The sequence below is a fragment of the Salmo trutta genome, chromosome 9 (genome assembly GCF_901001165.1).
Source record: "Salmo trutta chromosome 9, fSalTru1.1, whole genome shotgun sequence".
Classification (NCBI taxonomy): domain Eukaryota; kingdom Metazoa; phylum Chordata; class Actinopteri; order Salmoniformes; family Salmonidae; genus Salmo; species Salmo trutta.
Window position 1 is genome coordinate 18,965,398 of NC_042965.1, and position 24,857 is coordinate 18,990,254.

The 24,857-nt window shown below is 42.7% G+C and overlaps 3 protein-coding genes across 7 annotated transcripts; 2 read left to right on the top strand and 1 right to left on the bottom strand.

Annotated features, from left to right (window-relative positions):
- The first annotated feature begins 5,465 nt into the window (after window positions 1-5,465).
- Window positions 5,466-8,782, top strand: ubl4a (ubiquitin like 4A). Of its 3 annotated transcripts, none has more exons than XM_029762848.1 (5): window positions 5,466-5,658; window positions 6,128-6,233; window positions 6,433-6,626; window positions 6,958-7,112; window positions 8,592-8,782. In XM_029762848.1, exons 1-4 carry the CDS (start codon window positions 5,611-5,613, stop codon window positions 7,063-7,065), a joined length of 456 nt encoding a protein of 151 aa, XP_029618708.1. In that variant the 5' UTR covers window positions 5,466-5,610; the 3' UTR covers window positions 7,066-7,112; window positions 8,592-8,782. The 3 variants fall into 3 exon arrangements, with proteins under 3 accessions (XP_029618708.1, XP_029618707.1, XP_029618706.1); XM_029762847.1 differs by having other exon boundaries at window positions 6,958-7,088; XM_029762846.1 differs by having other exon boundaries at window positions 6,958-8,782.
- Window positions 7,616-10,954, bottom strand: LOC115200108 (ras-related protein Rab-7a). Its single transcript, XM_029762845.1, has 6 exons — window positions 10,766-10,954; window positions 9,946-10,003; window positions 9,650-9,776; window positions 9,226-9,444; window positions 8,832-8,960; window positions 7,616-8,677 (listed from the first exon to the last, which is right to left on the bottom strand). The coding sequence occupies exons 2-6, from the start codon at window positions 9,996-9,998 to the stop codon at window positions 8,588-8,590; spliced, it is 618 nt and encodes a 205-aa protein (XP_029618705.1). The 5' UTR covers window positions 9,999-10,003; window positions 10,766-10,954; the 3' UTR covers window positions 7,616-8,587.
- Window positions 10,568-24,721, top strand: si:dkey-32e23.4 (dynamin-1-like protein). 3 transcript variants are annotated; one of them, XM_029762843.1, is made up of 18 exons: window positions 10,568-10,661; window positions 12,133-12,250; window positions 12,449-12,590; window positions 12,835-12,870; window positions 13,116-13,162; window positions 13,341-13,412; window positions 13,520-13,606; window positions 13,743-13,905; window positions 19,539-19,659; window positions 20,447-20,785; window positions 21,195-21,315; window positions 21,452-21,607; window positions 21,689-21,778; window positions 21,926-22,024; window positions 22,235-22,348; window positions 22,462-22,571; window positions 22,686-22,845; window positions 22,953-24,721. In XM_029762843.1, the coding sequence occupies exons 2-18, from the start codon at window positions 12,149-12,151 to the stop codon at window positions 23,007-23,009; spliced, it is 2,016 nt and encodes a 671-aa protein (XP_029618703.1). In that variant the 5' UTR covers window positions 10,568-10,661; window positions 12,133-12,148; the 3' UTR covers window positions 23,010-24,721. The 3 variants fall into 3 exon arrangements, with proteins under 3 accessions (XP_029618703.1, XP_029618702.1, XP_029618704.1); XM_029762842.1 differs by lacking the exon at window positions 10,568-10,661 and adding an exon at window positions 11,307-11,492; XM_029762844.1 differs by lacking the exons at window positions 10,568-10,661; window positions 12,835-12,870 and adding an exon at window positions 11,308-11,492.
- The last annotated feature ends 136 nt before the right edge of the window (window positions 24,722-24,857 follow it).

The window sequence follows — 24,857 nt, forward strand, 5'->3', positions numbered from 1 at the left end:
CCTCTCACCAATAAACTTTGCTCTCAGATTTATGGAAAGCCAAAAGGTTCAAATTGTCTCACCCTGATGACTCATTTTATTATAATGCCGTCCTAAGCAAGTGTATTGGTGTACAAACGGTGTGGTCGCCTGATATCTCACTATACACGCGTTGAAAACGTCTTAGAACATTCTAATGAAATTATCTTTGATTGAAAAGACAGCTCAGAAACTCCATTCCCACTGAGGATGCAGCTGATTAAATAATTAGCATAGCATGCAACAAAATATGTAAAATTGATAGATTATGCATGCATTCAGCTATGCAACTTTAATTGCACAATGCACAAAATTATAAATCACAAAGCAATCGTGACGAAACACTGTTGAAAATGTTGAAAAGGGGATAATGTTCGCTAACTTCACTAGGTAGGCCTACATTGGAGAAAATATACACTACGTTTACTTACCACTATGTTTAGCCAACTGTACAACATTTCTACTGGGAGCTTGCAAAGTAAACATTAGCTAACTGTAGCCTACATCAGCAAATGCATGGTTCTGCTGCTTGACGCTGCTGCCTGGTCTGAGAACATTTTGTATTATTCTGTAGATAAATCTGAGACACTCCATTTAGTATGACATGTAATGTTTTGTATGGTATATATTCATTTGTGGATGTCCATCACCCATTTCTTATAATATGTTACGAATTTGCAAAATGTACTATATGTTACGAATTTGCTAAACAGACTATATATTACGAATTTGCAAAACATATGATATGTTATGAATTCTTGCTAGGCTAGGGGTTAGGGGTTAGGGTTAAGTTTAGGAGTTAGGTTAAAGGGTTAAGGTTAGGGTTAGAGGACGGGTTAGCTAAAAGGGTTAGGGTTAGGGTTAGGGGAAGGGGAAGGGGAAGCTAACATGCTAAATAGTTGCAAAGTAGCTAAAAAGTAGTAAGTAGTTGAAAAGTTGCTAATTGGCTAAAATACTAAAGTTGTCCGTGATGAGATTTGGACTCGCAAGACATTCCTAGACATTCACGTTACTCGCCCACCCGACCAAACACCCTACTCTCATTTTTGCCTAAGTAACCATCTGTCTTATGTAACCATACCAATCGTAACATATACTAATTTGGGGATCCCGGATTTACTTTTACTATGTTACGTCTAGTCTATCAGGCCAGGCTGGACAGGTAGAGCCCACAAAGGATGGGAAATTAACCTAAACCACTCATTCTTGTCAGTTATAGTTCACTTTTATATTATATCTCTAAAATATCCAATTAATGGTGGCCAATATTGAGAGATATCATGAAGCTACCCTCACGTATCTGAAATTATATGATTCAATTATGTTTTCTAATCATTAGCATGCAGTTAATTACTTGCGGTATAACTCTGATGATAGAGCTAAATATACGCAATTGTTTCACATAGAATAATTGGAAATGTTCATTTCTGACTATGCTCTTCAAGAGGTGGACTACAGTATATCACAACCAGATAGTTCAAACGTATTTAACAGTCCCTTGAAAACGCCAAGCAGTTGTCAATGGTTTTAACAGAGCTGGGGGTCTCCTTGCCCACCAGAAAGCAAATCGAATGCTCTGCTCCTTATTGTGATGTTTAACGACCTATAGAGTGCATTTTACAAATAAAATACTATTTATTTGTTGGGTGCTTTGTAAACAACAGGTATAGAGTAACAGTGAAATGCTTACTTACTTTTCCAACAATGCAGTGTTAAAGATATATATATATATATATATATATATATATATATATATATATATATATATATATAGTGTATGTATGTGTAACAGTGTAAGTTCCGTCCCTCTCTTCGCTCGAACCAGGGACCCTTGCACACATCAACAACTGACACCCCACGAAGCATCGTTACCCATCGCGCCACAAAAGCCGTGGCCCTTGCAACGCAAGGGGAAACCCTACTTCAAGTCTCAGAGCAAGTGATGTCACTGATTGAAATGCTATTAGCGCGCACCACCGCTAACTAACTAGCCATTTCACATCAGTTACACTCACCCCCCCTTTGACATCGTCCTTTTTCCGCAGCAACCAATGATCCGGGTCAACAGCATCAATGTAACAGTGTAGGTTCCGTCCCTCTCTTCACCCCAACCCGGGCTCAAACCAGGGACCCTTGCATACATCAACAACTGACACCCACCGAAGCATCGTTACCCATCTCGCCACAAGAGCCACGGCCCTTGCAACACAAGGGGAAACCCTACTTCAAGTCTCAGAGCGAGTGACGTCACTGATTGAATATATATATATATATACACAGTACCTAGGTCTGTGGCGGTCACGAAATTTCATCAGCCGGTGATTGTCAAGCAAATAACTGTCGGTCTCATGGTAATTCACTGTTAATTAACATAAACACATTTAGCATCTCCTGGCTCCACACATAGCCTACGAGCCATTTTAAAAAGTCTAATAAATCCATGTAATGTAGCCTACACCTTCACAATAAATCCATTATTTATTTTCGACAGGTCTAAAGAAACATGATATGAATAACATTTCAGAAGAAAATAATACCATTCTCTGAGTTGTCCTTATGTTAGGCTTTGTTTTGGTGTGTCAGTGTAAGTATGTGTGATTGTGTGAGTAGAGTCCAGTGTGTGTGCATAGAGTTAGTGCAAAAAAGTGTCAATGCAGGTAGTCTGGGTAGCCATTTGATTAGCTATTTAACAGTCTTATTTAGCAGTCTTATGGCTTGGGAGTAGAAGCTGTTCAGGATCCTGTTGGTTCCAGACTTGGTGCACTGGTACCGTTTGCCGTGTGGTAGCAGAGAGAATAGTCTATGGCTTGGGTGGCTGGAGTCTTTGACAATTTTGGGGGACTTCCTCTGACACTGCCTGATATAGAGGTCCTGGATGGCAGGGTGCTCGGCCCCAGTGATGTACTGGGCCATACTCACCACCCTCTGCGTTGTGTAGCACCTTCCGGTCAGGTGCCTTGCAGTTGCCGTACCAAGCGGTGATGCAGTCAATCAAGAGGCTCTCAACGGTGCAGCTGTAGAACCTTTTGAGGCTCTGAGGGCCCAGTCTCCTGAGGGGGTAGAGGCGCTGTTGTGTCCTCTTTACAACTGTGTGGGTGTGTGGACCATGTAATTCCTTTGTGATGTCGACACCGAGGAACTTGAAGGACTCGACCCGCTCTACAGCCCCATCGATGTGGATGGGAGCATGCTCGCAACCTCCATTTCCTGTAGTTCACGATCAGCTCCTATGTCTTGCTGACGTTGAAGGAGAGGTTGTTGTTCTGGCACCACACTGCCAGGTCTCTAACCTCCTCCCTATAGACTGCCTCATTGTCGTCGGTGATCAGTCCTACCACTGTCATGTCATCAGCAAACTTGATAATGGTGTTGGAGTCGTGTGCGGCTACACAGTCGTGAGTGAACAGGAAGTACATGAGGGGACTAAGCACACAGCCCTGGGGGGCCTCCGTGTTCAAATGTTGTTGCCTACCCTCACCGCTTGGGGGAAGCCCAGTTGACAATCTTACGGCCAAGCAGAGCAAGCTTGCCCCTTTCGACAAATTTACTTTTCGGGGGGAGGGGTGGGAACCAACTCCTCACATGGTGCCATCTCCTGGTCGTTGTGCCCATGTGCCACCAGCTGTAATACACTGTGTTAAAGAAGTGTTATAAATGAATGTGAGCGTGTTCCCAAAAACACATGGGTCCCGTAATGTCTGCAAAAACAAAACACTGCATTCCACAGTAGGAACCTCATACCAAGGGTCAAGCATGGTGGTGGTAGTGTCATGGTTTATGGATGCATTGCTGCCTCAGGACCTAGACGACTTTCCATCATCAAAGGAACCATGAATTCTGCTCTGTATCAGAGAATTCTAAAGGAGAATGTCAGGCCATCCATCCATTAGCTTAAGCTGAAGCACAGTTGGGTCATGCAGCAAGACCATGATCCAGAACACACAAGCTAGTCTACCTCAGAATGGCCAGTTTATGCTCTAAAACCCACAAATGTTGCTGAGTTAAAGCTGTTCTGCATGGAAGAGTAGGACAAAATTCCTCCACAGCGATGTGAGAGACTGATCAACAACTACAGAAAGCATTTGGTTGCAGTCATTGCAGCTAAAGGTGGCACAACCAGTTGTCAAGTGTTAGGGGGCAATTACTTTTCAACACAGGGACATTGGATGTTGCATAACTTTATTTATTAAGTAAATTAAATAGGTATCACATTTTTGTTTTATTTGTTCACTCTGGTTCCCTTTATCTAATATCTAATCCAGGCTGTATCACAACCGGCCGTGATAAATCAAATACAATTTTATTGGTCATATACACATGGTTAGCAGATGTTATTGCGAGTGTAGCGAAATGCTTGTGCTTCTAGTTCCGACAGTGCAGTAATATCTAACAAGTAATCTAACAATTCCACAACAACTACCTAATACACACAAATCTAAAGGGATGGAATAAGAATATGTACATATAAATATATAGATGAGCGGCATAGGCCCCCCCTCACTGGGTCGTTCCAGCCCTCTCCCACCATCTCCCTGGGGCAGGGAGCTGGCTGGATGTATTTGCGCCCCCTTAGGCCGCGGGCGAGGGTTGGACCTCCTCTCTGGGTCGGCACCAGCCCCTTACGCATAGCCGCAGGAAGTAGTTTGGGGGTGAGGGTACTGCGATTATTGTCTTCAACGGGGGGCTTCTTTTACATTTAAAAAAAAATACATTTTCAGGGGGGTTTCTGCAGCACCCTCAGCACCTCTACTTCCTGCGGCGATGCCCTTTCGGTGCTCTCCCACCTCCAACTGGCTGGATGTAGTGGCATCCCCTGGTGTCCCCGGCCGTGGGTCTGTCCCCCTCTCTGGGCGTCGGCCCTTCTCCCCGAAACGCATGTAAACGCCCCCCAAAAATAAACAAGTACAATCTGGGAGTATCTATGATTCTCTTAAAGTAGCAGAACTCTGTCATTAGAGATCTTTCCCCATTGACTTGTTTGGGCGGATTACTATGTGCCCGTGGTTAAACTACTCTAAAACAGCCAGTGTAATTAGGTATACTCTATCATGACATCTTAATATTAAGGGTTGTTCTCCAAAAGTTTCTAAAACAGACAGGTGACCACAGAAATTAGCACTTGTAGGTAAAATCGTGGATGTCATGTCATCATATTACAATAAGCTATTGTGGGACTTCCTCTCTAAGGAATTTTTCTTAAGAATTTGATGAGCAAGTTACCTAATGTTATAAACAAATAATATGTTAATTTGTGTAATATGCTCTCCATATCAAAACAGCATGATAAAAACGTTTAAAACAATTGTAATATCATCATGCACAATTCTTGCAACTATAACTGTATCCACGAATTTTAGATCGTTTTACTACGTTTATCCAAGCCATAAATAGCGGGGATGCAGACTACCGCAGCGACTGACCTGACTGGTCAATCCATATTCCACACAGCAGGGGGCAGCACGCGCATATTGAGTATTAAAAAGCAGTGGGGAAGTAACTAGAACATGATTGCTGATAAGGTTTGGGCTGTTTGGAGAAACAACAAACCTGTTATCATAACGTTGAATTGTTTTCAATTACACAGTCAATACAATGATTTTAACTATAAAACCACTTCAAGGAAAGGAGTGCAATGTACAGGTAAGCATTTATGAGCAAAAGGCAGACTGGAGCCGGTGGCTAGCTAACCTAGTTAGCTATGTCAGCTAGCTGCTACTGCTGTTTTCCAGCATCACGGGCGAGCATTTTAAAGGAAATGTATATTTGTTGTAGCTAGCTATTGAGTATCTTGATGCAGAAGATGTTCACAGCAGGTCTGTAACTTCATGATTTAGCTACAGGAAATGAAGCTGGCAACAAAAGCAGAGTTGGCTTGCTAGCTAGCTAGCTAGCGTTCATGTTCGTAGCTTGAAGATAAAGCTCTGCGATTCAGGGCGTTAGTCCTCTCAGTAGACCAGACCTAGGCCAGGGAAGATAATGTACCTGCTGTAGATATGGTCACCTTGTCAAGTGGAATAGTTCAGCAATATCAATGTGATTGTGCTGTCGCTATTACATCATTACTGTCAAGAATATTAAATGTCTGTTGTTTAATCTGTTACAATTTCAGGTCACAGAAGATGAAAAAGTCTCCATGGTGAAAGAACTGGTGTCTGAACGTCTGAACATACCTGCAAATCAGCAGCGATTGCTTTACAAGGGGAAAGCCCTTGCAGGTACCTACACTGAGGCCAACTACTGTAGCTAATCATACACAGCCTGGCATTGTCGAAGTACCCCATCAGTGTATGATGTCACATCACTGAATCTACCAAGTTACACATTGCACTGCTACATTCTTGAATATTCTTTATAACATTCATACCTGTACATCTATCACAAAGCCATACACATCTTTGTCCATTTTCGTTACAGATGAACACAGATTGAGTGATTATTCCATTGGGCCAGAGGCCAAGTTAAACTTGGTGGTTCGTCCAGCAGGGGAGAGGAGTGGGATGGCTAGCAGTAGCAGTGCGGTCAGCGGGGTGTGGCAGACTCTGTCCACTGTGCTGGCAAAACACTTCAGCCCTGCAGATGCAGCTAAAGTCCAAGAACAGTTAGTCAAGGTACATTATTTCCACTAACAAGAGTAGGCAGCTGTTGGTACATATCCATAGATCTGATCATACTCGCCAACAGAACACATTCAGGTCATGCACATTATTCTGATTTTGGAGTATAAGCTGCTTTGCATGCACATCCATTGAATGCCTTCAGTTTCTACACTAAATCAATAATTACCAAGTAAGTGTTTAAGAATATCCCTCCACATACTTTTGCTGAAGTACAGAATTCACTGAATGTTCTCACCTTTAGACTGCAGGTACTACTTTTGTACTGTATGAATGATTTTATCAATCTCAGGCTAGTGATTAACACTGCGTTCTCTTCTAAAAGGATTATGAACGTTCACTTCGGCAACTCAGTCTGGATGACATTGAGCGCCTGGCCGGGCGACTGCTTCACCCAGACAGTGAGGGCATGGACACATCGTACATGGATTGAAAACCTGCATGTCTGACTTGACGGTATTCTGGCGATTCAGAGGAGCAGTGGGTCAATTTTAAAAGAGCATGGCAGGGGAGATGGTGTTAATTGACTTTCATGCTAAGAATCCTTTGTCAGCCTGATAAAGGTTTAATTGTACAGGGATAACATGAAAGGTTGACTATAGTGTAGCTGCAAAGCTTTCAGATCACAGCCTGTCTTAATGATACTTTTCTTTGTTTTCTCCATGCATTCCTGTACAATTAATTGGATATTTTCACTTGATCAAATCAGACTGAAACGAGAGCCAATACCTTTTGACTGTTGGTCTAAAATTATCACTGAGTAATTATGGAAGTTCTTATTTATAAGCAATGTGTTGTAAATGAATGATAGTTTACAGACAACACACTCTGTAAGAAGGTTAGTTCTAGTTAATGTTGATCAGTGCAGACATTGTATGATTTGTATATATTTTTTATACAAGCATAAATTTCAAGTACTCACTTGGTCTAGGCCTAGCATAATTTTTTTTAACTGAATAAAGCACAATCTACCTCAAATAGCATTTAGTCATAATTGTACCTTTTTATTCAACTCAGGAAATTATATTTAACAATTTATATTAAGATATAGGGACTCTGTTTAACTTCTACTTACAACAACCTTAACAATTTATATACAATTGATGAGGATGTTCATATAGTTGTGTTTATATTATACATAGGTAAAAATAAGAGGTCAGATTGTGTGTGTATGTGAGAGCGATGCTGCCTTATCTATGATAGCAGGATGTGCTTTGGCCTGCAAATGTAACACCTTAAACTGGGAAAAGCTATTTCAACTCCCATCTAACAAGATGCCCAGTTTGGAACAAGACTTGATAACAGGAATTTGCCTGACTACATTATCCATATTAGAAAGCACACTGCTGCTCACATTGGATTTTCTAGTGATAGCTTTGTTTCCTCTCTCCCCACAAACACACACAGTCAAACTTCAGTCCCATTTGTACAATTTACATTTCAGATCAGCAGCTTAAAACTGTCTACCATTTCGTCATTGTTCATGCAAATATGCTGTACTTAGGTCTTCACCTTGAAGAGGAAATGCAATAGTAGTGCAGATAAATGTGACACCAAGTTCTTTAAAGAGGAACCATTATAGTTGTGACTGCTATGACAAACACAGTGAGCTAGCACAGAGACCACAAGGAAATGGAAGGCACGTTGATAAGGGAGAATGCATCGGATGTCTCCCTGACATAACATACATTATTGCAGGACTGATGAGTATCAAAAACAAAATGTTTGACAAATACAAAGCCAGTTGTCTTGGTGAAAATACCGATATTGATGTAACTGATGTTTCAGTTCCTGCCACATTAACTTCAAAGAGAAAAACGGGGGAGGGGGGGATTTAGCATTTTTCGTCTCAGATCTTGCATATGTGAAGACATAAAATGGTAGGAATGTACATTCTTGTAATCCCCCCTTCAATCAAACATCAATGTGTATATCTGTCATGTTTCCTCCCTTCCTCAGCAGCTGCAGCCATCACTGGAGGAAGCTGGTCTGTCATCCCTCAGTTTGATCTGATCTGGGAAGTCATAAGTCTCCACTTCTGACTCCTAACAATGAGGACAGGAAAACATGGCAGGTTAATGCCTTCAAAAAAGTTCCAAAGTGAATACATGCTTGTATCTGCATCAATAAATTGTTCTTAAAGTGTGAAAGCTACGTCATGAGTTTAACATTATCCAAATTCAATCAGCATAGGCCTACCTGTTTGAGAGCATTTCGGCAAATAGTTTGAAAGGCTTGATCAACATTGATGGCCTCCTTCGCACTTGTCTCGAAATATGGGATACTGCCCTTACTCGTACACCACGCCTGGGCTCTCTTGGTCGTCACCTGTTCAGTAATATATTCATATAAACAAATTACATTTCACACAAACAAACATTGGGGCTACACATGTATATAGTCTGGTTATTCATATTTTATTGTTAATATTTCTTTTTTGCACATTTTTCTTACTTTTTAACTCTACATTTTGGGTAAAGGGCTCTTAAGTAAGCATTTCATGGCAAAATCTACACTGGTTGTATTTGGCACATGTGACAAATAACATTTGATTTGATGGCACAACTTCACATATTTGGGCATATGTACAGACCTGCCTGTTCTCCAAGTCAATCTTGTTGCCGAGCACAACAAATGGGAAGTTCTCTGGGTCACGGGGGCTGGCTTGAATCAGGAACTCGTCTCGCCAGCTGTCAAGAGTCTTGAAGGTGTTTGGAGCAGTAACATCGTACACAAGGACACAACAGTCTGCACCTCGATAGAAAGCAACGCCCAATGACTGGAATCTCTCCTGCCCTGCAGTGTCCCAGATCTAGTAGAATGGATGACATTCATAACTGAATTCACCACTACATGCACTTCAATACATATCCAAAGGGACCATGTTACGTAGAGAAAGGCTTGACTAAAATGTTTAGTTGTATACATTTCTATCAGGTTTAGACATGGTATTGGGACACAATACTGGGGAGAGGTTATGGAAGATGTGCATGGTCAAGGATAGAGAAGTCTATTACCTGCATTGTCACAAGCCTGTCATCCACCATCACCTCTTTGGTAAGAAAGTCAGCACCGATTGTGGCCTTATACTGATTGCTGAACTTCTTATTCACATATTGGTTCATGAGAGAGGTCTTCCCAACTCTGTCAGTGTGGAGATAGAGGAGAGTGATGAACAAACATAGGCAGGGATAAAATAATCTTTAGGCACCTTTACCCAAAAATTTGTGGAACCCAATGTACATGAAGAATGTGATCTATGGGAAAGACAATTTGGAATGAACAGGTTTCACACTGCAAGTATTCTACTCACCCTGAGTCTCCAAGAATTATCACCTTGAGTAGAATCTTCTTCCGAGAAGCCATATTTGCTGATGAGGGAATAGGTAAGCGATTTCAGTGTGCATCAGTTAGGACTAGGACACTGTTACCACAGATGAACAATGTGGCAGACGTTTCACCAGATGTATACATCTGAAGTATCTGGTTGGCGTTTCCACTCACTACCAAATATGGTGATGAGGGGAAGTCCAGTGGCCAGCAGTGGCAGAAGATGGAGGGAGATGCATTTTGTCAGACAAACTGCTAATTTTCTCATTGATGAAACATTTTATCTCAATAGAGTTTTCTGTTCCCAAAACTAGAATCTGTTATTAACATAGCAGACTACGTTTTGTAGACTTTACCAAAGTTTCAAAAAATTGCTTTCTTTAGGAGTGCAAGGGCGAATTTAGTTATTGCACACCCGCAATTCGTAAAGTAGGCGTTCCCTAACTGAAATATATGTTAGAAACCGCCAATAGGATCTCGCTAGCTCGTGCTTAGCGCTGCTGCCTTGCTAGTCCACCCACTATGATGCATTTGCTTCCATTAGAAATGACAGGCTGTGGACCATCTTGGGTTAGTTAGAAATATCTTTGCTGTTATCAGTTATCAGAGCGGCATCAAGAAGTCAATGCAGGATGCTTGGGATCCGATGTGTGACGGGCTTTGACCATGAATCGTGATTTACAGAAGAGACTAATCGTGGTAACCCAGATGTTTGCAAACAATTCAATTTCCACATGACCTGACATATTAGTTAGCTAACGTTGGCTAGTTGGCTAGCTTTTAGGGAAAATCAAATCGTTTACCTTTTACTCTGGGCGTCAGACAGATGCAGAGAGAAAACTGTTGTTGTCTTGAATAATTCTCATCAACTAACTACTTTGATTAAAACTGGTAATGTCTAGACATACAACCCTCTGCTGTTTTTTATCAGAAGGTATGCAGCTTGTTCACGAGTCGGTCGGGGCAGGGTGCTGTGATTATCTGATCTGTAACAGACCTGGATTGGACTTTCCACGAAGCAAATTTGCGCAAGTGTTTTGCCCTGCTGACTCTCGTGAACACGCATTTGGGTTCCAGTCACAAGGGGCTGACGTTAAGTGTACATATATATATATATATATATATATATATTATTCCATTGGTTACCTTGGGGCAGAGTGGCCCACACTCATTGAATATGGTGCTTTTAAATGTAAGAGCATAAAGAAAAATGTGTGATGTCACTTGGAAAAAGAGGCGGGAGTTGCGTGTAGAGGGTGTTGTCAAAATTATGACAGACTGTATTTAAACCAATCAGCTAACCATATAATATACGGAAAAACGTTGAATGACCAATCACCTCTTTCTTTTTTTTAAATCAAAAAAATCTATGACAGCCTTGAATACAACCCGGGTTGTAGTCGCTAAAAATACAGATAACGCTAAATTGTGGATAGTACAGAACTTCAGTTACTGTAGCTAGCTGTCATTGCAGTATGAAGTGAGCACGGTCTTGTTGGATTAAGAGGAACATCTTCACCGTGTTCTCCGGTAAGGAAACGACTAAAGCGTTAGCCACTTACCCTTTCCCTGCTTCCTCATCAGAGCACCTTGGCCTGAATCGTCTAAACTAGGAAGTCCAGCAGCATCTCCGTTTGTTCCCCTTCATAACAATGTAAAATGTAAAAAAAAAAATAGCCAAAACGTTGTATACCGAAAGACTTGACAATGCTAAATGTCTGGTTGTTTGCGAAATTAGTCCTACATTTATTGCAAGATAGGGGTCATAAGCAAGCTAGGTTAACTGACGTTAGCTGGCTAGCTAGATAGGTCTGGGTAGCGTTGAATATAGCATATCTTGGCCTTTGGCCACTAATCAGCGAACAACCCCAAATCGAACGATTCCAGTTTTGTCTCTCAGTAGGGCCTGACTCCATTCCCTTTCACATGACCACCCGCGGGCCTTTCTTATGTAATGTTGGTTATCATCACGAGAGCTAATGAATCACAACAACAAATACTACTGTTAAGCTATTGTGTAGTTTGTTTATTGCTTTCTAACGTTACACATTCTTATCCATCTGCAAGAGGTCTCTTGTTTTTGCCTTTTGTAGGGGATTAAGGAGACTCCTGTGTACTATATGTTTATAATCTCATCATTGCTTCTTTCACTTTCTTTTGCCAACTGTAGTGTCCAGTCCTAAGAAATGGAGACTCTAATTCCCATCATCAACCGGCTCCAGGAAGTCTTCCTGACAGTGGGGGCAGAGATCATCCAGCTGCCTCAGATAGTGGTGGTTGGCTCGCAGGTCAGTACAGAATCAAAATGCAAGAATCAATGGTTGTTACCTGTTACATTGGGGAATTGTGTCATTGTTGAAATGAACATATCAATGTCCAGCAGTCTTTCCAGGGAGATGGAGGAAGTATAGATAATAGCAATGAATCATTCATGTAGCTAAGTGTCAAAGTCTTTCTAAAATTGATCTCCTCTCTTCCCATGACAGAGCAGCGGCAAGAGTTCTGTGTTGGAGAGCCTGGTTGGAAGGGATTTTCTGCCTCGGGGATCAGGCATAGTCACACGGCGACCCCTAGTGTTGCAGCTGGTGAATGTGCCCCCATTGGCAGAGAGGAGACTGCAAGAAAATGGTATGCACTTGACACAGAAACAAAGATGTGATTGTCACTTTAAAAGCTGTCTCATGTTGCCTCTCACAGATTAACAGTACACTGGACACACTGAAACAAGTCAATGCCAGTGCAGTTGACATTTACTCAATGAATTTCAATATCTCGCATTCATGTAATTTCACTCATTGGCTAAAGCCTAAGTGGTCTTTGGGATGTTCGCTCTTTTCTAACATATTTACCATCCCTTCTTCACCTTTCTCAGGAAATGGGGTAAAACAAAATGCAAACAGCTACCCAGGTCTTTACTTTCATAGTTTATCTGCATGGACCTGTTGCGTTGTCATTCATCTTAATATCATCTTGTCATCCTTATCGTCTTTCATTTCCTCTGTCTAATCATCACATCAACATACAAACTCTGTCTCTGTCATATTTTGTTTCCAAATATTTATAAACCCCATCAAAGTCTGTTTTTATGTGATACAACTATTTCATTACCATTTGCATATTATTTTACACTCAATCTTTTTCTATTTTGTCAAGGGATCAAGGCTGATGAATGGGGCACGTTCCTTCATAGCAAGAACCAGGTATGTGGCACTATCTTCGATTTGCACAAATCTGTTTTGCACTGCACATTGAGTGTTTCATATTTGCAGTAGGGCATTACATTGTCCGAGAGACTTGGTACTGTATCTCCTAACGTCATGCTGCCAGGGGTGTTGGTGAAGTCGATATTTCAGTATCCCATCTCTGTTTGCATTATAGATTTTCACAGATTTCTTGGAGATTCGCAAGGAGATTGAAGAAGAGACTGAGCGTAGCTCAGGAGGCAACAAGGTTTGTATACATTGTAGATAAATTTGTCTTATCTCCAGTTTATGCATTATTGATTTGCTTTTATCTGTTTCTCGCTCCATCCCTGTTTCCTCTCTTGTGGCCTTTAGGGAATCAGCCCTGAGCCCATCTATTTGAAGATTTTCTCTCCTCATGTCCTCAATCTCACACTGGTTGATTTGCCAGGAATAACCAAGGTAAGCCCAACCAGTGTGTTAATCCCACTAACTTGAAAATGCACAACTATGGTGTTCCTTATGGTAAAATGAATGCCATTACTCATTGAAAACAAATGATTAATTACAGTAATGTAGTTATTTCTTGTTGTACTAGGTTCCGGTTGGAGATCAGCCAGAGGACATAGAAGCTCAAGTCCAAGAGATGATCCTATCCTTCATCTCCAACCCCAACTCCCTTATCCTCTCAGTGTCTCCTGCCAACTCTGACTTGGCCACCTCTGATGCCCTCAAACTGGCCCGTGAGGTTGACCCGGATGGTGAGGCATAGTGTACACTTGTGCTCCTTCATTTTTCACTGCATGTCTTTTCAGTGTATACAGTGAATTCGGAAAGTATTCAGACATCTTGACTTTTTCCGCATTTTGTTATGTTCCAGCTTTATTATAAAATGGATTCAAAAAAATAATACCTCAATCTACAAACAATACCCCATAATGACGAAGCAAAAACAGGTTTTTAGAAATTTTAGCAAATGTATTAAAAATAAAAAGACACCTTATTTACATAAGTATTCAGAGCTTTTGCTATGAACCTCAATTGAGCTCAGGTGAATCCTGTTTCCATTGACCATCCTTGATGTTTCTACAACTTGATTGGAGTTCACCTGTGGTAAATTCATTTGATTGGACATGATTTGGAAAGGCACACACCTGTCTATATAAGTTCCCACAGTTGACAGTGCAGGTCAGAGCAAAAACCAAGCCATGAGGTAGAAGGACTTGTCCATAGCGCACCGAGACAGGATTGTGTCCAGGCACAGATCTGGGGATGGGTACCAACACATTTTTGCAGCATTGAAGGTCCCCAAGAACACAGTGGCCTACATCATTCTTAAATGGAAGAAGTTTGGAACCACCAAGACTCTTCCTAGAGCTGGCTGCTTGGCCAAACAGATCAATCGGGGGCGAAGGGCCTTGGTGAGGAGGGGTGGCGGTATCATGCTGTGGGGATGTTTTTCAGCGGCAGGGACTGGGAGACTAGTCAGAATCGTCGGAAAGATGAATGGAGCAAAATACAAAGAGATCCTTGATGGAAACCTGCGTCAGAGCGCTCAGGACCTCAGACTGGGCGACGGTTCACCTTCCAACAGGATAACGACCCCAAGCACACAGCCAAGACTATTTTTTAAACATTTTTATTTCACCTTTATTTAACCAGGTAGGCTAGTTGAACAAGTTCTCATTTACAACTGCGACCTGGCCAAGATAAAGCAAAGCAGTGCAACAGAAACAACAACACAGAGTTACATGGAATAAACAAGCGTACAGTCAACACAATAGAAAAAAAGGTCTATATACAGTGTGTGCAAATGGCATGAGGAGGTATGGCAATAAATAGGCCATAGTAGCGAAGTAATTACAATTTAGCAAATGAACACTGGAGTGATAGATGTGCAGATGATGATGTGCAAGTAGAAATACTGGTGTGCAAAAGAGCAGAAAAGTAAATAAAAACAATATGGGGATGAGGTAGGTAGATTGGATGGGCTATTTACAGATGGGCTATGTACAGCTGCAGCGATTGGTTAGCTGCTCAGATAGCTGATGTTTTAAGTTAGTGAGGGGAATATAAGTCTCCAGCTTCAGTGATTTTTGCAATTCGTTCCAGGCATTGGCAGCAGAGAACTGGAAGGAAAGGCGGCCAAAGTAGGTGTTGGCTTTGGGGATGACCAGTGAGGTATACCTGCTGGAGCGCGTGCTATGGGTAGGTGTTATCGTGAACTGAGATAAGGCGGAGCTCTAACTAGCATAGACTTATAGATGACCTGGAGCAAGTGGGTCTGGCGACGAATAGGTAGCGAGGGCCAGCCGACTAGAGCATACAGGTTGCAGTGGTGGGTAGTATAAGGGGCTTTAGTGACAAAACGGATGGCACTGTGATAGACTGCATCCCGTTTGCTGAGTAGAGTGTTGGAGACTATTCTGTAAATGACATCGTCGAGGATCGGTTGGATAGTCAGTTTTACGAGGGTGTGAGTAAAGGAGGATTTGTTGCGAAATAGGAAGCCGATTCTAGATTTTATTTTGGATTGGAGATGTTTAATATGAGTCTGGAAGGAAAGTTTACAGTCTAGCCAGACACCTAGGTATTTATAGTTGTCCGCATATTCAAAGTCAGAACCGTCCAGAGTAGTGATGCTAGGCGGGCGGGTGCGGGCAGCGAACGGTTGAAAAGCATGCATTTGGTTTTACTAGCATTTAAGAGCAGTTGGAGGCCACGGAAGGAGTATTGTATGGCATTGAAGCTCGTTTGGAGGTTTGTTAAGTGTCCAAAGAATGGGCCAGATGTATACAGAATGGTGTTGTCTGCGTAGAGGTGGATCAGGGAATCACCCGCAGCAAAAACGACATCGTTGATATATACAGAGAAAAGAGTCGACCCGAGAATTGAACCTTGTGGTACCCCCATAGAGACTGCCAGAGGTTCCGGACAACAGGCCCTCCGATTTGACACACTGAACTCTCAGAGAAGTAGTTGGTGAATCAGGTGAGGCAGTCATTTGAGAAACCAAGGCTGTTGAGTTTGCCGATAAGCATATGGTGATTGACAGAGTCGAAATGGTCAATGATCTGTTTATTAACTTGGCTTTCGAAGACTTTAGAAAGGCAGGCCAGGATGGATATAGGTCTATAACAGTTTGGGTCTAGAGTGTCACCCCCTTTTGAAGAGGGGAATGACCGCGGCAGCTTTCCAATCTTTAGGGATCTCGGACAATACGAAAGAGAGGTTGAACAGACTGGTAATAGGGGTTGCAACAATTGCAGCGGATAATTTTAGAAAGAGAGGGTCCAGGTTGTCTAGCCCAGCTGATCTGTACGTGTCCAGGTTTTGCAGCTTTTTCAGAACATCTGCTATCTGGATTCGAGTGAAGGAGAAGCCGGGGAGGATTGGGCAAGTAGCTGCAGGGGGTGCAGAGCTGTTGGCCGGGGTTGGGGTAGCCAGGAGGAAAGCATGGCCAGCTGTAGAGAAATGCTTATTGAAATTGCGATTATCGTGGATTTATCGGTGGTGACAGTGTTACCTAGCCTCAGTGCAGTGGGCAGCTGGGAGGAGGTGTTCTTATTCTCCATGGTCTTTAGTGTCCCAAATCTTTTTGGAGTTAGAGCTACAGGATGCAGAGTTCTGTTTGAAAAAGCTAGCCTTCGCTTTCCTGACTGACTGCATGTATTGGTTCCTGACTTCCCTGAAAAGTTGCATTTCGCGGGGGACTATTCGATGCTAGTGTAGTCCTCCACAGGATGTTTTTGTGCTGGTCAAGGGCAGTCAGGTCTGAAGTGAACCAAGGGCTATATTTGTTCTGTGCAGTGGCTTCGGGACAAGTCTCTGAATGTCCTTTAGTGGCCCATTCAAAGCCCGGACTTGAACCTCATCGAAAATCTCTGGAGACCTGAAAATAGCTGTGCAGCGATGCTCCCCATTCAATTTGACCGCGCCTGAAAGGATCTGCGGAGAATGGGAGACACTCCCCAAATACAGGTGTGCCAAGCTTGTAGCGTCATACCCAAGAATACTCAAGGCTGTAATCACTGCCAAAGGTGCTTCAACAAAGTACTGAGTAAAGGGTCTGAATACTTATGTAAATGTGATCAGTTTTTTTTATTTGTAATACATTTGCAAAGATTTCTAAACCCTGTTTTTGCTTTGTGATTATGGGATATTGTGTGTAGATTAAGAGGGGGGAAAACAATTTAATCAATTTTAGAGTAAGGCTGTAATGTAACAAAATGTGGGAAAAGTCAAGGGGTCTGAATACCTCCCGAGTGCACTGTATATATTTTTCAGGGTGTCCGCGGGTCCTTAAGTCTTAAATTAATTTGATCTGATTTAAATGCCTTAGTTTAGTTTTCAAATGTCTTAAAGGTGGACTACAGTGTGTCTATAATATTGTCTCTCTGCTTAATTGTTGCCAACGTGGCAAGAAAGACAAAAATAGAACATCAAATAATAGTCAAGGCGCACTTTCCAGAGCTTTCCAACCACATGTTCTTCTCCTTGTGTGAACATCATGTGCCAATGCGAGTCGGGCCATTGCCAGAGGAGAGCGGGAGAGGAAAGCGCATGGTAGCCTATACAATTTGATAGACAACACTAACTAGAGCTGGGACAATAAACCAAAAATTACAGACACCGACATTGCCCTCCTCTTACCGATCCAATTTGGCTTACGTCTGTAATGTCAGTGATTGGGCTGCACAACGTTCCTGCAGATGTTTTGGTTCTAAAACCATTATTCAACGGTAATGTGCATTAACCTGCGTCCTGCTATGAAAGTATCTGGCCTGTCCCTGTTTCGCTGCTTGTTCTCACTCCCTCTCCCACCTTTTGCGCACAGAGTGAAGGGAGAGATGCATTCTGAGAAGTGCAAGCATACTGACAGTTGAGAAACATTTCTAAATGTAACTGTGGGAAAGACAGTTTTTAAAACAACTGGTACTGAACAAGAGCAGAGTCGCAGCTTTATGTGAGTAGAACAATTATTTCTCAACTGTCACTATAGAGGAAATAACACCACTTTACAAACTGAGTAGGCTGTGTAATTGAGATGATACGGAGTGGAGAGCGCCATTTGCGGTTAGTACTCTAAGTAGCCTATAGGCACACAATGTCATGTTTTTGTAGGACATAAAATGTACAGTTAGATCCATTGAATGGATATATCTAGCAACAATATATTTAGAGTTAGCAATCTAGCTAATGTTTGAGTTCCTACTTCCTCCGGTGGTACAAAATGTAGCATAGCCTAGGGCAATATGCACAAAAAACATGCAGGCAAATTAATTTCGAGAGATCCAAAAAGATGTCTGATTATTTTGTCATGTTGCACATCAATATATTCATTATGCATTCCCTGAACATGTTAGATGAAATAGCGAACTTCTTTCACGTCTTACTTGGCACTGTCAGTTCTAGAGCTCTCTTGCTAAGCTACCTTGCTCTTAAGTATAGCCATGTGATACCCGATTCACTGAAAGAGGGATTAAAAAAAAAAAGTTTTTGGGTTGTAGTCTTTCTAGCGTAACACCTCCAGGAGAGCTGGGCGTGAAGACTTGTTCCAACCCCACTCTAACACACCAGATTTGATCAATCAACAGCTCAATAGGACCTTGTTAAGCTGACTCAGGTGTGTTTTGAGCAGTGCTGGATCAAAAGCCTGCTCACCCATTGCCCTAGCTCTCCAGATGGAGAGTGGACCACGAGTTTTATACAGTAACGGCTCAGTATATTTACATTTAAGGCATTTTTTCACAGTGGTATCATTATGGTGTTGAGTATCATTACACTAAGCTGGTAGTGGTATTGAAGCCACAATTCTAAACACTTAGTTGTGATCTAGCTGATGATTTGGTCGTTGGGGTAGCCTAAACAAATGCAGATGGGAAACCCCATACTTCAGCCATCTATAGCCTAGCCACTATGCTACTACATCTGTTAGACTACAGGAGAATGCTCATTGCTAGAATAGCACACCTGCTTGATAATGAGCCATGTAGGATATAGCCTTTGGTGAAAGAGCTAGCCCTAATATTAGCAGCTGTGTGGCACAAGCAGATTTCAAATTTGTATTAATATGTATTCCAAGTGGCATTAAGGTCTTAAGTCTTAAATTCAACTTCATGGAACTTGCAGGTACCCTGTTTGTTCATTGATACAGATGTGTTAAATGTCAGTAAACATGGTCAATGTTACTTTTTAGGTTTGACCTCAACTTTTTAACATCAATGATTGCTATATACACAAAACATTTTAGATTACATAATGAACTGTGCCATTCAAGTGCTGTTATTGTGTGTGTGTGTGTGTGTGTGTGTGTGTGTGTGTGTGTGTGTGTATATAGAAATGGACGAAAGGGGTGTGTCTTTACCCAGCTGTGTCCATGTGTGTCTTGCAGGCCGCAGAACACTGCTGGTGGTCAGTAAGCTGGACCTGATGGACGCAGGGACAGATGCTCTGGAGGTCTTGCTGGGTCGGGTCATTCCAGTGCGGCTCGGAATTGTGGGAGTGGTCAACAGGTTTGTCCATATGCCTACAACTTATCTAACAGATTTACCTCATTCTTACTGGGTGATGTCACCTCGGTGCTTAAAGATGAAGTCCCATAGCAGTGAAAGATGCTATACAAATATTAGGCCAATGTATCACATCTGATTGAGTATAAAGGATCTGAATCATTATGGTCGTTAAATTAACTCAAGTACCCTCAGAGGCCTTGGTGCTATAAACAATGAATGTTCCAATGGCCCTGCTATTCACCAGATCAATTTGTTTGCATTTGCCAAACAAAGCTCTAATTTCTGAATGATTGTCTCTACCTACTTTGAGATCGTTCTCACACATCCTGCTAAGATAATGTGTGCCATGTCTTACTCATGGGGCTCCAGCACAGGGCTGATATATGAGTTATGTGAGGGATTTTTCGCCAAGGGTACAGAATTGCAAAAAAAAAAAAAAAAACATATCTGCCCCTCAGAGGCTGAAATGGTAAGTCATTTTCTGAAGTAATTTCACTGAGCAGAGACAATCTAGTTCAACCGACAGCTCACACTAGCAATCATAGCAACCGCCAGGGAAGGCTGTCTGAAGTCAGTAGGGACCTCAGCTTAGCACATTCCTCCAGAGTGCTAAAGATTAGTTTTAAGGAATCTGTACGGCTACAGTAACGTCCATTTCAAAAGTACTGCATCCTATTTGGGTGTATAATTTCCTGTTATGCTGGAGCTGGTGACCATCTGATCATGCTGAACCACTGTGGAGTATTCTGTAACTCCAGCTGTCATCCTCCATGTCTCTCCCTGCTAGGAGCCAGCATGACATCAACACCCAGAAGAGCATAGAGGACACTGCACGGGATGAGCAGGCCTTCCTCCAGCGCCACTACCCGTCTCTGGCCTCCCGCTGCGGCTCCCGCTACCTGGCTCGCACCCTGAGCCGCCTGCTCATGCACCACATCAGGGACTGCTTGCCGGAGCTGAAGAGGCGTGTGACGGTGTTGAGTGCCCAGTACCAGGCCCGGCTCAGCAGCTACGGCCAGCCTGTAGAGGACCACAGCGCCACCCTGCTACAGATCGTCACCAAGTTCGCCAGCGACTACTGCAACACCATCGAGGGCACCGCCACGCACATCCAGACATCTGAGCTGTGAGTAGTTCAACTGCTTTAGGCTCCTTTATCCAGGCACCAATCATCTTTCAGTATTTTATATTGTATTGGAGCAACTCCTCATTGACCACCAAATATTTAGCAACCACCTAGAGGTGCACAGCGGACATTCTGTGACGGAAAACTTGGTTATTGTTCTGCTGAATGCATTTCACTTAGGCAGGTGTTTATTGTATTTCTTGGCCTCCTTGTAATTTTGTAGGTGTTTGTGTATTGGCATTTCATATTTTGTGGGTTCATTTCAATAGCTCTTGTACCGCTCACTGATTTATTGATTTCCTCAAGCATGTGAAGCAAGTATTGACTCATTCTGGCTGACTGCATCTGATGTTGACATCCCTCGGACGCAGCCACTGATACTGCTTCCTCTGTCCTCCTCTCCGGTAAGCTGCGGGGGGGCTCGGATCTGTTACATATTCCATGAGACCTTTGGCCGCACTCTTCAGTCTATTGACCCCCTGGGGGGCTTGACGGAGCTCGACATCCTCACTGCAATCCGCAATGCTACGGTAATAACCATCAGCTCCAATCCCATTGTCTGTGTGTAGGTTAAACAGACGTCTTTGACTAGTTTTCCATTGAAGCTAATGGCTGTAGAGAATCACATGAGTTATGTTAAGAGGTGTGTGTTGTGCTGTGCTGCAGGGTCCGCGGCCGGCCCTCTTTGTACCTGAGATCTCCTTTGAGCTGCTGGTGAAGAGGCAAATCAAGCGTCTGGAGGAGCCCAGTCTGCGCTGTGTGGAGCTGGTCCACGAGGAGCTGCAGAGGATCATCCAGCATTGCTCCTCCTACAGCACGCAGGTACGCTAGACAAAGCAAGCCTGAACCAAATTGTAATAGAAGTGTCTCTGTATGTGTCCTGACATGCTGTGTGTTTGTCAGGAGCTCCTTCGGTTTCCCAAGCTGCACGACTCCATTGTGGAGGTGGTGACTAGTTTACTCAGGAAGCGCTTGCCCATTACTAATGACATGGTAAGACAAATTTGATTTTGTGATTTGACATTTTCAGTTCATTTTTTTTGTACAAAAATCCTGTGTAATTATTCTACAATTTAGTGCTATTGCTTACTGGCGGTCTGTCTATGTTCGTGGATGATTCTGAGCACCAAACTGTTTCAGGTCCACAACTTGGTTCAAATTGAGCTTGCTTACATCAACACAAAGCACCCAGACTTTACCGATGCTGCTCAGGTCTCAGCATCTGTCAACAGTCAACAGGTAATTCTGCCTCAACTCAAAGCACATGCTCTGCTTTCATGCATATAGATGAGCCTAATGTTGACCAAAGGGTTCTAGAGTCTGATGTTGTCTTCTCATACCAGTATGGACCTCACACCTTTTGAGGAATTCCAATAAGCCAGTTGTGACTTTAACACCGATACCAGAACAACTAAATTGAATTGACCCTCCCCATTTCACCTCTTTTAGGGCCTGCAGGATGGAGATAAATGCTGGATGAATGAGAAGGTGGCTGAGGAGAAGGCACCAGTGGCAGGTTTCAGCAGCCCTGTTAAGGGCCAGGCCATCAACCTCCTGGACACAGTGAGTAGTGGAATCAACAGTCAGAACTGACCCAGCGCTACCCTGTAGAGCAGCACTGCATCTGATTCGATCTGTGACATATTGTAACATCTGACCCCTGCTCTGTTTGCCAGGCGGTGCCGGTGTCCCGAAAGCTGAGTGCCCGGGAGCAAAGAGACTGTGAGGTCATTCAACGCCTCATCAAATGCTACTTCCTCATCGTCCGCAAGAGCATTCAGGACAGGTCAGAGACCGGCGCTCCAGGGCATCTAGGGGTGTTATTATTTGGGTATCCAGTTAGTGGTGAATTGAGCCTTCTCTGGCCTAGCTAACTGTGTGTCTTGTGACATGTCTGCAGTGTGCCCAAGACGGTGATGCACTTCCTGGTGAACTTTGTGAAGGAGCGTCTGCAGAGTGAGCTGGTGGGCCAGCTGTACAAACAGAACCTGCTGCAGGGACTGCTCATCGAGTCCCAAGACACAGCACAACAGAGGACAGAGGTGGCCCAGATGCTGGAGGTACTGTACAAGTGCTACTAGTACCCCTAATTACTCTCATGCACATTGTGTTGTACTTTCTGTTTCTCCCTTTTTAACACCAGTATCCTTCTCTCTCTTCACTTCAGGCTCTCCAAAAAGCCAGCAACATCATCTCAGAGATCCGGGAGACACACCTGTGGTAGCCCAATGCAACTGACCGTGTGTGTGTGTGATGTATGGCAATACCACTGAGCTTACACTGTCCATTAAACATCCAGCCGTCCTTTTTGTCTGTCCAAGATTTGGACTACTGTGTCTCACTGTGAATATAGTGACTTGAGACCAACACACTCAGGCAGAGCTGGTCCGTTGTGTTGAGATGTCTTTAATGTGAAAGAGAACCATGATCAAAAACAATTTTGTTTTTGTTGCAACAATCGTTTGTCTAAATGTCTGTCTGGTCTTTTGGTTGTCACTGTTGTTTATCATGTGGAGTATTACGTTGTTTTCCTGAGTCTTGCATCTGATCACGACAGGTTGTGCTGCTGCATTTGTTTCCATTGATTAGGTATCTATTTGTGAAAGGGTGATCTCAAACCATGACTGCTTGATACGCATGTAGCAGTTTCTGAACGCATGTAGAGTAAGTGTAATCAGTCAGTATCAGGTTTCCCCTTGTTTTAAGCAACGTTCTGTAAAGTTGAACAGAGGGTGACAGCCCAACCCGAGGTTGAACAGTGGGCATTGTCTGCAATGTAATGTTGAAATATGATCCTGGTCTTCAGGGACGCTGCAGAGGTTTGGTTTGACCTGGTCTACAGTGCGGCTGGGTACAGTAGTTGTACCCTAGAGCAGACGTATGTTCTTTACGTGTGTCGCATTTATGTATCCTTCCAGGTGTACGGTTGCACTGTTTGTGCATATTTAGTCCTATAACAAAGTTGTACGTTCACAACAGTGTTCCTTTTCTCCATATGAAGTTTCTAGTCAGACTCTTATTTCGCATGTTGTTGGATAACTGAAACCACATTTATGAATAGCACCCACAAAGAGTTGAATAGGTGTGTGTGTGTGTGTGTGTGTGTATAGATATTGTATAGCTAGCTTGTCAGGAGATGCAGAATAGTTGGTTGAGTCCAGCAATGATTTGAGGGCCAAGGGTATAGCGATTCATTGTAGAAATCTACTTAGCCAAAGGAAAGTTAAAATAATGCATTGAAATATTGTACCCCCCCTTTAAATAAACCAATGTATGCAGTGTGCCTCAGAGAGAGGGGGCTGTTGCTGGGGTGCCACCTCTTCTGAAGACTATCCCTAGGCCTGCTTCTACTCAGATGACAGGGATGTTGGCGGTGCAAGAGAACAACATTGTTTCTGATTTGAACTTGTGCATGCAGCTGTAATTATATTCTCATTTTGTTGATGTAGATCCCCAAGGGAAGTATGCCTTGCAGCCTTTTATTTGTGATTCAGTACCAATTGCGTGACATTAGTGTATCTTCCATTTTAGAATTAGATTCTAAAGTGTCTCAAATAATTTATAGCGTAAGTGTGCATCGGTTTTTGTATGTCATGGAAATGTTCCCAAAGGATGATGATGATCATTATTCAGAAAGACTAGCCTTAAAGGAACAGGTACCAAGCACCATCTAGCAGAAACACTGACTTCTATGTGAACAAGGAGAGCACGGTGTCTAGTCTGTCTTTCTGAAAGGACAGTGTGTGTGTGTACGTATGTGTGAATGTCTAAGTTTTTCTATCTGAATGAGACTGTGTTTTCTATTATTTAAATGTATATCTTACATCTTTACAAACTGCCTGGAAGTGCTTGACTGCCAATATTTGTGATACATGTAAGTTGATAGAATAATATCTGTTCAGATGGGAGGGACTCATTAAACTCTTAACAACAACAGTCTGGTCTCTGTGAGATTGCTTTGCAGGATGTCCTTTATAATTGATATGATCTGTAAAGTCATGATAAGATCTGCAGAAATGTCCCATTCAGTCCTGCAGATGGCTATGACTCACAGCAGTCTGGTATCTATCGC

What these genes read in the sequence shown, in the direction of transcription:
- ubl4a (XM_029762846.1), top strand. Translation starts at nt 5,611, where the DNA reads ATGATTTTAACTATAAAACCACTTCAAGGAAAGGAGTGCAATGTACAG. An exon ending in GAAAGGAGTGCAATGTACAG is followed by an intron (nt 5,659 to 6,127) that starts GTAAGCATTTAT and finishes TTACAATTTCAG; the next exon opens with GTCACAGAAGATGAAAAAGT. An exon ending in CAAGGGGAAAGCCCTTGCAG is followed by an intron (nt 6,234 to 6,432) that starts GTACCTACACTG and finishes TTTTCGTTACAG; the next exon opens with ATGAACACAGATTGAGTGAT.
- si:dkey-32e23.4 (XM_029762843.1), top strand. Translation starts at nt 12,149, where the DNA reads ATGGAGACTCTAATTCCCATCATCAACCGGCTCCAGGAAGTCTTCCTG. An exon ending in CACATCCAGACATCTGAGCT is followed by an intron (nt 20,786 to 21,194) that starts GTGAGTAGTTCA and finishes CTCTCCGGTAAG; the next exon opens with CTGCGGGGGGGCTCGGATCT. An exon ending in CGCAAGAGCATTCAGGACAG is followed by an intron (nt 22,572 to 22,685) that starts GTCAGAGACCGG and finishes ACATGTCTGCAG; the next exon opens with TGTGCCCAAGACGGTGATGC.
- LOC115200108 (XM_029762845.1), bottom strand. Translation starts at nt 9,998, where the DNA reads ATGGCTTCTCGGAAGAAGATTCTACTCAAGGTGATAATTCTTGGAGAC. An exon ending in TTGACTTGGAGAACAGGCAG is followed by an intron (nt 8,961 to 9,225) that starts GTCTGTACATAT and finishes ATTACTGAACAG; the next exon opens with GTGACGACCAAGAGAGCCCA. An exon ending in GCCGAAATGCTCTCAAACAG is followed by an intron (nt 8,678 to 8,831) that starts GTAGGCCTATGC and finishes CCTCATTGTTAG; the next exon opens with GAGTCAGAAGTGGAGACTTA.